Source organism: Parasteatoda tepidariorum, chromosome X1 (genome assembly GCF_043381705.1).
Source record: "Parasteatoda tepidariorum isolate YZ-2023 chromosome X1, CAS_Ptep_4.0, whole genome shotgun sequence".
Lineage (NCBI taxonomy): Eukaryota > Metazoa > Arthropoda > Arachnida > Araneae > Theridiidae > Parasteatoda > Parasteatoda tepidariorum.
Genome location: NC_092214.1, coordinates 70590775 through 70603043, shown reverse-complemented (window position 1 = coordinate 70603043; position 12269 = coordinate 70590775). Strand labels below are relative to the sequence as shown.

General features: G+C 28.0%; 1 protein-coding gene across 1 annotated transcript in view; it reads right to left on the bottom strand.

The window, feature by feature from the left end:
• LOC107455455 (HECT, UBA and WWE domain containing E3 ubiquitin protein ligase 1) overlaps positions 1–12269 on the bottom strand; it is a gene marked incomplete in the record, with an annotated part of 276027 nt that overhangs the window by 143190 nt on the left and 120568 nt on the right. The window contains 4 exon segments of the mRNA XM_071187934.1: positions 2408–2673; positions 3063–3226; positions 4999–5151; positions 7343–7600. Coding sequence (XP_071044035.1) covers positions 2408–2673; positions 3063–3226; positions 4999–5151; positions 7343–7600 — 841 coding nt within the window.

Here is a 12269-nt window from a genome sequence, read left to right as displayed (position 1 = left end):
ATAAAATAGCTTTGAAATTTTACATTTTTCATGAGCTGTCTGAATATGCCAGTGATATTGCAAAGCACATATTGTAAGTAAGTCATAAGCTAGAAGTAAAGGTAGGGTTTCAAGTAAAAAAAATTTTTTTCATAGATGATTGTTTTAGAATCAGAAATTATTATGCACAGCAACCATTCATTCAAAGGGTTTGAGCAATCAATACATTTTCATTTCACATTAATATTGACAATCACGGTATAATTTGTGTCAGTAAATACTAAGGTATAAAAGTAGTACAGTAGAGAACCAATTATCGGGATGCTCAGGACCATTGCTATCCCGGATGTCTGAATTTCCCGGTTTCTGGATCGACCCAAAAGTGTCGTTAATCAATGTTTTATTGAACCCGAATTCCAAGGAAAAAGTGTAACGCATAAAGTAAGAGAAAAAAGAAAGAAAGGCACTCCTAAATTTAAAAAGAAAAAAAATGGTAGAAAAATAACATTTAAAAGAATAAAAAAATTTGCAAATTTAGACAAGAAAAACAAGTTTAAAAAATACAAAATTCTCATATTTATTTTTTAAAACATATTTACAATTCCTAAATTAACTAATATAAACAAAACCAATAATTAAATAACGCAATATATTTCATACCTAATTCTACGGGGGGAAACGATGAAATAAAAGGAAAACTTATTAATCTAAATAAACACTGGAAAATCATCGAAACGATAGTTAAAAAAGGCACTAGCATAAATATTAAAACCCGGAACAAGGCAAGATCAACGGAATTTTAAAAAAAACCTAATGATAAAATTTATGAATAAAAAGAATTAATTTACTGAGTGCGAAATTTATCGTGAAAAGAAAAAAAAAATCTAACGTAGCGGAAACAGAAAAACAAAACTGCAATCTGCTTCATAAAATAATCCTATGCTTAAATTAATAAACAATTCTCCTCTTACTTTATTTTTTTTGTTGATAAGAACACGATTTTTTATTACAGCAGATGTGATTCCACACCAAGAAAAAATTGCAAATGATACCACACTCCCAAAGAATCAGAATTTATTCAAAAGAAAAAGATTTTTTTATTAATCGATGTCAAATAGATAAATATATTTTTCTCTTTCATCTTCTGTTCACTGATATGCATGCAATGCATTTTCCCCACCCCCCTCGTAAATCAAACTGAAAACGAAATCAGCGTGCCACACCTTTGAGTTTGATTGACGGCCTAAAGAACATTCCTCCCTTGCCTGCCTTCTCTTGATCTTCAAGGTCACAGAGGAAATGATGTTTCTCTTTGTAAACGGGGGGGGGGGAATGCTCCCCTTCCTTACATTTTCCTCTACTCAACTTCAAGGACGAGTCCAATGGATGGTGTTTTCAGTAGAAATGTAAACAATTACAATCTCGAGCTGCTGTTGTTGTTGTTAATTTACGTCGCACTAGAGCTGCACAATGGGCTATTGGCGACGGTCTGGGAAACATCCCGGAGGATGATCCGAAGACATGCCATCACAATTTTGATCCTCTGCAGAGGGGATGGCACCCCCGCTTCGGTAGCCCGACGACCTGCGCGCGAAGTCGAGCACTTTAAGGTAGCACAGTTTAACGAGGACCAATACCGCACACCCTCGGTCCCTACGCAGACTGATCCAAGTGGTCACCCACCCGCACACTGACCGCAGCCAGTGATGCTTGACTTCGGTGATCTGCTGGGAACCGTGTCTTAACGATCAGTCCACTGCGGGACTAATCTCGAGCTGCATGCCTGCTCCAGTTCCAGTTAGAAAGTTTGCTGCTGCTTACTACGTGTTATTCCACGAGGCGATATTTTCATACAGATAATTTTGCTTTTAATAAAAGAAATAAATTAGATAATTTCTGAGCTCAAATCTGCCATATTTATAAGATATTAATGCTATTATGTAATTCTGGTGAGTTTGAAGTGAAAATTTGATTTAGTTATTTAGAGATATATTTTTAAAAAAGGTGACATGATTGCTAGATTTTGAGTAACTCACATTTTTGGCAGTCTTGATTTGACCTCTTTCCATAAGTTTATTACTGTTTGTTCTTGTTGCAAGCTGTGCACCATCTTACGTTAGTGTTAACACTTTTAGCATTGTAAACACAAGTAATAAGTAATCAAAAACATTGTTTGCAAGAATCTCAAAACACAGTGATGCCAAATGGCTTTAAAATAGAACGGAAACAGTAACCCGGAAATTTAGGCGGTACCGAGCTTGCAGCGTTCCCTAGTGTAGAAAACACCATCCATTTCCGCTTTTTTTAATAATCGTTCTAGTTTAAAATGGCGGGAAAACCGCCTGTTTTTCTGGTTTCCCGGTTATCTGGATACCGGATAAATGGTTCTCTACTGTATAACCTATAAAAAATAAACAAAATATATTACCATTGCAACGAGCACTTGCACTTTCTTCCAAGGTTTCTGGTACAGAACCTCTGACATGTACAACTGATGTCAAATTTTTTTCTTTTGCTTTATTTGTAGAATGACTTGAAGGCAAATTGACAATGCGTGATAAAGTTTCTAATGGTTTAAGAGCTCCATTAACTGTAGCAGCCATGTGAGGACTAGATAAGTCTAAGTAATGTGGAATTCTTGCTAAGTCTACAACTATTCCTTTTCTTAATAATATTCTTACTATGTTGTTCATTCTGTAAAATACAAATATATTAAGAAATACTTAATCAAAAACATTTTAATATTTAATTGCATTATATTTAAAATAAGGATTGCTCATTTATGATAAACAAATGAACAGGGAACAATTCTACTTATACAGTATTAAATTGTAAACTTGAAAGAACATTTAAAAACAAGCATTTCCGGAATTCTTTTAAGTAATTTTTTTCAAATACCTTATGCAATTTTTTATTATTTGGTTAGGCGAAATCAAACAAACTGATTATCTAAAAATAAATTATACAAAAAATAATTAAAGAGCAAAAAGACTGAATCTCCACTTCTGTCCAAATAATGATGAGAAGTTTTTGTTTGTTATAAAATAAATAATGATAAAATTAAAGATCCTTTCACAACTTACGCTGGAGTCTGAGACCGCAATGCACATCCACTAAGCTGACTTTGGGAAGATGCTGCTGGACAAGATTCTATCATTGTACTTATCAGAGCTGTAAGTGCTTGAACACGTGCATGCTTTTCTGGACTTTCAGGCAAAGATAAAGCACGCAACAATGCTAATCGGACCTACAAAAGAGCAACCTTTCATATAAGAATCAAATATATACTAGTAAAATGTTATCTACAATACATATGTAATGGAACTGATTTATATCAAAAGTGATTCAGATACTAAATGGCAGAAAAAAAATTGACAGCTTCAGGCACGCATACATAGGATATATAAAGCTATTGTAAATACTATGGAAAGCATGAAAATGCAGGGATTTTAGAATAAACTAGGAAATGAAACAATATGTTCAAAACATTGAGAAGAACAATACAATAATTTCAGCAAAATCTGCCCTAAATAGGACTTATAATAAGAAAAGAAATATTAAGTTATTTATGTTAAACATTGCAAAAAGTCTATTAAAAACAAAGTATCTATATTTCAGCATAATCCGCTAAACAACTTCTTATCACATTCACGGACACTTAAAAATAAGCATTGATCTATTTGAACTTCTCATTATTTAACTGATTCTATAGAAATAGCCTGATTTTAATACTTTTAAGTAAACATTCAATCCTTCTTAAAGTGTACCAAGACAAATATCTGTCAAACATTCAAATGTTTTTTCATTTTCTCCACATCCACACTTCAACAAAATTGTCTGACAAAATCAGAAATGTTTCTAAAAAAAAATGTGTTCCATATTATTAAATAATTTGCCATATCAATGCATTTGTTATTTTAAGAAGAAAAAATAATTTCTTTTATATAGTTACTGATAATTTAAGAGCAACGGGAGATACATTCACGATAAGTTAAAAGGAACATTAAACCATTTTCGGCCAAAGGTGCTTAAATGCACCATTTGAATAAATATTTTTTTACTAACATTGTGACGTATATTTTTCACTGATTTCATTTTTCTACTATTATCATGGGTTTTAAAGACACTCAAAAATTAATAGTAATGCAATTGGAGTGAACCCTTTCTGTTGAGAAATTTTTTAACTATTAAAGTTTTTAAATAAATAAATGGTTACTGACAAATGAAATTTTTAGAAAATATATTCCTTTTGAGATTTAGCATATATTTTTATTATGGATTTATTATTCCACGCCAGTAATAAAAATAAAAAAAACGAATTTCATAAAAATACCAAGCTTTCAACTAAATGGTTTGTTCATTAATTTGGAGAATGGTGCCTATACACACCATTTTATTTCTTAAATAAACTAATTTTTCATGCACAAATTTTTTTTGTGTCTTAATGAATGTAATGTAAGTATATTTCAATGAAAGCACATTTAATAAAATTAATATGCTTGGCCTAAAATAGATGAACTACATTTTGCTCAACAGTTTTATAACAAAATCAATAGCTATTCCATTATGTAAGAATTCTTCATTTCATCTGAACTCATTTCTCTGAGTTGAGAATTACAGCTTCTTTTTTTTTCTTTAAAAAAAAAAATTTAAAGTTACTTTTGTTTTGAGTTCAAACAGGAAGTCTTGATTTTCCAGTTTCTTAATATTTGCTGTGCATTGAAAGCTATGCTGTTCTAGTTTTAATTCTCGTGATTTAATCCTTCTGAATTATATTGCAAATAAATATTGCACTACAAAAGCACAGATAGCAAATTCTAGCTCGATGTAATTCATTAAAATTTAATTTATTAAACAAAGAATTAAATAGTTAAGTTAACCTTTGCATAGGAAAATCTCATAGCATAACAGAAAATCTGACAGGTTTACATAAGGCTAAATATATTTTATTAGATTTAAAATTGTTATAACATGCATAATTTTTTTTAATAAGAGAAACTTAAACAAGACAAAGTGTACCTCATTGACAAGGGTAGTTTGAGCTTCAACAGAATGATTGCATGAGGCAATTGCAGCAATTAATACTCTTGCTAAAGCAGGTGTTTCTTTATCACCAGCTGTCTGATTGCTGTGTAAAAGATTATCAAGAATAAAAGCCAAAGCAGAACAGTCCTGAAAATAGAAAAAATGACAATTAATATTTCCAAATGCACATATCAGAAAGAAAGTATTGCAGTAGAAAAAAAAGCACTATTGACAAACAAACAAAAATCATAATACACATTTTCTACTTTAAATTCCAATTTTAAACATGTTTCTTGTGGCTACATATTTAAGAAGAAAAAATAAACTTAGGCATTAAAGAAGTTCTTGTGGAAACCTGTTCATTTTGCAGACTACAAATTTATCCATTAATGACAAATAAGTAAATTACAAAATTACTCAAAAAGTAGCTTTATATTTTTCATTTCCAATTTTCATTCAGAAATTGTTACCAATACTTACAATTAGATACTATAAGCATTAAAAACCTTGAAAATCCAACTAAAGAATTAGAACTCATTAAGTAAACCGTAAACCCATTTTTTTTCCAACTGCCATTATTTAAAAACAGTTTAAGTATGAATGTCTTTGATTTTGAGCAATAGATTTAATTTTTTATTTTGTCCAAAATTTCTTAAATTTTATCGACATGAAAGAGTTAAAATATTGCAATACCTAAATAAATAGAACAATAAATAATCACTAAAAAAATAAAATAATAATAAACTAAAGAACTTAATCCTGTACCTGTCCACAGTAAACAGGGATTTGTAAGTTGGAAATCAGAAAGATCAGGTCAGAATTTGTTCCTTTTTTTTTAAAAAACTAGATAAAATTTACATTGCTATTTTGCAATTGTTCAGTTAACAAAATAGTGCTAATTATATTAGCAGCATTTGTAAGTTAATTAGTTAACTGTTATATGTAATTCTCAATATTATTCTGGCAAAGAAATCATTTTATATGCTCTTAAAAACCACTCTACAAACCATGCAAAAGGCACAGTTAAATTCTACTTAAACATTTCAAACACAGGGTACAACAAAGCTTTGGACGAAATTTCCTAGCTATTTTAGATTTTTCCAGAATTTGATAAAATTCTCAGAATCACTTTTCCCAGTTTCTTAATTTTCTAGTAACATATTAAATGGTATAAAATCAACAACACAAATTTAAACAAAACTTTTAATACACATGCTTACACAATAACAAACTTCTTTAACACTTCAAGTAAAAAAGAAATTTTATAATATAAATTAGAGATATACACTTTAAAAAAAAAAAAAAAAAAAAAAAAAAAAAAAAAAAACAATTTACAAACTCTATTTGATTGATAAATTGAAAGATTGATAAATGTAATCAAAAAGAAAGGATCTCACATTGGTTATTTATGTATTAATTGTATTGACTTTATATTTTTTCCCAACTTCATTTGTGTTGAAATCTTATTATGACACATAAAGTAATGTGTAATGTATTTTACTATTAATTTCATTTTGCTTTTATTCTATTACATCAATATATGGCTATATTATAAAATAAAACCATATAAGTCCTTTCTTTTTATGTTTTATCACTTTCTTCAGTGACTATATTTTTTCCCAGCACTGTAATATTTTAAGATTTTTCTGATGAAACTCTACCAATACAATTCAACAATCAGCGTTTTTAAGCACAACACTAATGATACACTAATGATTATTTCCAAAATGACGGTAAGGTAAACATTTTTAAAAAAAGAAAGAAAAATCGTAAAATCTTGTGAGGAAAAAAAATTTTTTTTTAAAAAATGGCGAGAAAATTTTTCGAATTTTGTTCCGGTTTTTTGATTTTCTGGTCTTCTGATTTCTGGATAACGGGTTCTGTACTGTACTACACTTGATGTGATTGTGACTTTTAAAAATTTGCACTAAAATATGAACAATCAGTCTCTTTGTTAAAAATTATTTCATTAACTTCATAAAATTTGAGTTTGTTGGTTAGTCGAACTTTGAACATTTCAGCTTTTACTGTATCGAAAATCAATAGTTAAATAATATTTTGGAATGAGCTTTTTTAAAATTACAATTTGCTGCCCAAATCTTTTCCTACTTTATAATCAAAGGTCTAATTCAAATATCTTCGTTTTTATTTTCTCTAAAATGAATAGCTTAACTTGACTTTTCATTCTATAATATAAGAAAGAATTTAAAAAAATACTGTGATTAAATATACACCACGTAAAACGAACCTTATTGAAGATAGGAAAATGAGATGCAAATTACATAAATTATATTGGCAAAAGAAAACTATAAAAAAAGATAATGAACAATATTAATACCTCAGTTATTAGTTCAGAATCATTCGCATGAAAAGAATAATCAGTAATCAATCTGGCACATTGTACATAAGAACGAACTAGTTCTGCTAACAATCTGCATATTCCAGATTTCCTTATTATGGGAACATTTTTCATAGAACTAGACTCATTTTTATTATCTTTAGAATTTTCTTTAGTTGATTTATTATCTCTGGGAGTGGTTAAAGAATCAGTACTATCACTGAATCCATCTACATTAGGAATAGTCAAGGGTATCACCTAAAAAAAGAAATTGACATTGAAAACACAAAAGGAACATAGTAAAACCACATATCAAAACGTATCAGATATTGACACAAATGTTAAGTTAGTTTTTAAAAAAAATGCTTACAAAATAGTTAATATTTTTTCAAGTATTGGGATCAAATATCAGCTAATATAATTTGCAGTCAGCACATCATAACTTAAGATGAACAGACATACACATATCAAAAAACCTGAGTTTGTTTACAAAATTTGAAATCTTAATCTGTGTGTTGTAAAACATATTAATATGGGCCAAAAAAATTTTAACTTTTACTTTCAGAATGCCATAATGCGGAAAAGATGTTTTATTGTAAAAAGATAATTGATATAAAAAATTTTAAAATCAGCTGATATCTTCAGGTCATGCATTGTACTCAATATTTACCAAAACTACAAAATTAAATCTTACGCATTATAATGTTAGTTAAAATTATACTATCTACAAGTTGAAGTTTTCTAATGCCTATTTCATGATTCAAGAATGTCAAATAAGTTGTATTACTTTATTGCATACAAGTCATATGATGTGTTTAAAAATGGAAACATCACAATTTTTCTAAGTTCATTGTTTTATATCAACATGGCTGATCAGTCGCCACAAAATAAACTGAAAATAATAATTAGACCAGCTTTTTAAAGTCCCGTAACTTGGCATTCAAGAGTATTTTCTCCAGCGAAAATTACTGAAACTTATTTTAATATTTCCCTTAATGCTGTTTTTAGGAGAGATTCGAATTGTCTATCGAAACTAACAGCAAATATTCATAGGAATGGAAGATAGAAGAAAAAATAAAATGTTTGTACTTCAATTATCTATTACTACAATGTTACAGAATAATTCAACAAATAATAGTTTATCATATTTCCTAGCAATTAGTACAGTTACGGTGGATAAAGACAAAGATTCATTCATGTTCAAGGGTGTTTATAAAATAAAAGCTGTTTCACTTTTGAGGCTTTCATAACCAAAGAAACATCTCTCATACTTAAGAAACTTTTTGATGTATACACTTTTTGAATTCAAAAAAATATAATATCTATGTCATCCTCATAAATTTTAAGTAGTACTGGAGGATATAGCAGGAAAATTTTTCAGAAAAATATTTCAGCTTAATCAATAGCATCAAAGTTTAATTTAGATGCTACAAAATGCCTTAGAGCTTTTCCTTCAGGGTATACTGTAGTCATTTGAAAATAGTCATTTGAAAATTTTCCTATGTTTTTGAATGAATTTCCTCAAGGTGGCCACTCAAATCAAATTTCAAATCTCCCTGATTTTTTCAGGTTTTCCAGAAAAAATCTTAAAATTTCCAGGTCAGCGTGTTATTTTTTCTCATTAAGTATAGGTATTCAGTTTTCGCAAAGGCGAAATTGTCAAATTTCTTGTTGCATATTCTATAGAAAAACACTAGAAAAAATTCTTTACATTTTTCTTCTTATTAGAAATTATAATTCTTAAAGAATTCACATCTAATCACATGGTTTCCTTGTTTAGATTATTTAATTGCTTTTGTTCTTACAACTGGGCAATTCCATGGTGTCAGACATAAAAAATTAATATGAGTTTCTTAGAAAAACTGTCTTATAAAACATAAGTTATAATCATCAAATTTTTATATTAAATATTATTACATCATAACCAATCGAAAAACAATTCATTTTATAAAAACTGATTATAATAAGTTCAAATTAAATGGATTAAATTGTGGGAGTCGGATGCAAATCACATGAAAGCAAAAAACGATTACTCATTTAATTGATTGATAATTGTCTGAACTCTGTGAATTTGTAATTTAAATGTAAACATGGCTGAATTTTGAAGCTAAAACTTGAATAAAAAAATTCTATGCAGTTCTTTACCTGTAAAATATGATATATGATTAATTTGAAATTTTTAACTTCAGTGTCAAACATAAATTTTTCAAGATGGATATAAATTTTAGTTAATGATAATAATAATGACTGAAAACTATTTATATTTTAATCTTAATACTATAAACATTATTTTTCAATTAAATAGCTCCTTTAAATTTAAATTGTTTAATATTTCCTGTTGGAATGAGAAATGATGGAACAATATAAAAATCCATTGAAAAAAATATCACTGTACATTAGGAGGAAAAAAAAAAATTTTTTTTTTACTGTATTATTAGCCTATAACAATTTTTTCTGGGAAAAAAAAAGATTGCTTAGGAAAATTGATAATTTAATAGCTGTATTTATTGCCAGCATAAAATTAAAATCATTTTGTACAGCTCTTGCAATCTTTTCTATTTCAAGTTTCAAAGCATACAATATTAACCAATATAACTTTTACTTGTATTTAGTGGCATAGCTAGCGGTAAACATGAGCATATCGCTCATTTGGTGAAACAATGATGTAACTGATAGTTAAAGTAATATTCAGTTACGTCATTGTTTCACCAAATGAGCGATATGTCCCCAGTTGCAGCACAAGAGATGCGCCAAATTTATGAAGAAAAAAATTTATATTAATTCTGGAACAAATTTTAATCTCTTTTTAATACCCCTTCTCCAGTTTCACTTGTCAATTACAGGCGCAATAAATGCTGACAATTTTTATCCCATTTACCTAAAAACTGAATAGGATGTGTGTTATTGTTGTAGTTTGCTATGCAAGTAGGTTTATTATTTTTCAATAAAGTATTTTGTCCTTTACTCAAAAAATAAAATTAAAAAAATAAATAAATAAAATAAAATAAATAAACAAAAAATAACTAAACAAAAAATAACTAAACAAAAAAATAAACAAAAAATAAAAAAATATAGAATGTTCAAAAAAAATTTTTCTCCAAGTACATACATTATTCAAGCTCTAAGCAAAATGATTGATTTAAAATGTCCTAAATGAAGTTAAATTGTTTTTCAAAAATTTAAAACTGAGTTGCTTAGCTCAAATAAATAAATAAAAAAATACTCCATTGATCAATTTTAAGTTATAATATAAATAACTTCAAGTACAGCATAGTTAAACAAATTTTAGTAGGTTACTGAGGAGAAATATGTTATTGTAAATTAACCTGAAGGAAAATTTAGATGGGTTCTTTTCATATTTCACTTAATTTTATAAAGAAAAAGCGAAAAAAGAAATGGAAATAAATAAAAACAGATACAACAAAAAGAAAAGCAGTGGTGTCCGACACAAATATAATTAATTATTAATTTACAATAAAAATATTTATTATCAAAATCTTCAATCAGAAAAAATAAATTCATTATGTTAAATCCTAGTGACACAGTACAATTTATTATGTATTTTGGTGCCGCACATAAAATATCAAAAGTGCATCTAGAGAGTTTTCTTTAAATCAAAATGTGAAATGTTTCTACACATTTGTGAGAGATAACCTGTTTTGTTACAGTTTACTTTGATTATTATTTTTTCCACTTTCTATTATTAGTATAAATTTTTTAAAAAAAACTGTACTTTGTAAGAGATTCACTTATCATGGTTAAAAATTTCAAATGATGTAACCTTACATTTAACAGCCTATAACTAATTGAAAACAGATATTTACACGTCATTATTTTGAAATTTTGAGTTTTTCACCCATGATCCCTTGTTTACTTATTATTAAGTTTAAAATTTTGGTCATCCTAACAAAGTTTCCTTTTCCTTCTTTCTAATGAACAAACATAAAAAATTTTTTTATATATATATTCTAAGTTTATACATCATTTAACATGTTTTCCATGCATTCCTTGGTGTTTGCCAGCATTTTATGGTAAAAGGAGAGACAGTTTTAGAAATATCATCTCTGGAATGTAAGCAAAACATTTACTAACCTATGACATTGTGATTAATACACAATTTAAATTTTAAATTAGAATTCAAATATTCATAAAAGAATCTTTTTTTTAAAAAATTATATATTTGGTTAAAATAAAATGCAAAAAATTAGTATCAATGCAAAAATTGTAACGATTTTGCTGTTAGCAATTCAAGAAAATGAGTGATTGGTTGGCTTTGCAGAGAAAAAATAATTTATTGGATGGAATGACAAAATCTATTATTAAATTATAGTCAATTATTTTTTGGAGAATTCTTTAAAGTTAAAAATACTGAAACATTTTGTTAAAAGGAAAAAAATACCCCCAAAGCATCGAAACAAACTTGAACAGTAAATGAATTTAAATTTAGCCCACAGACTAGAAGATAAAAAACAGAAAAACCCTCTTTTTATGAGCAAGTATACTAACCCCTTCTTCCACCTCCCCCACAATTTTTGACTTTCCAAAACTGCTTATTCCCATAATCTCTAAAGAGGTCAAAGATTTTTCCATACATTTAGCAACATGGGAGTTTCATATGACATTTTATTTTAGCGAGGTAATAATGGATAGAATTTTAATGAAGTATTGCTAAGTTGATGATATTTCAGCTGTTTGACTATAAAATTCCATCTGAATTTAGTGGACATATTGGATGGTAATATAATTTATATTAAGAAAAAAATTCCATCTTTTCTTAAAAATTCCCCGATTTTTCCAGGTTTCTTCCAGTATAAAAAAAATTCCCTGATAATTCCAGGTTTTCCAGGTGGGTGGCCACCCTGTTCCTACATTTGCAATTAACGTTACAGCATTTAACAGTATGTATTTATATGTATTTATATATATA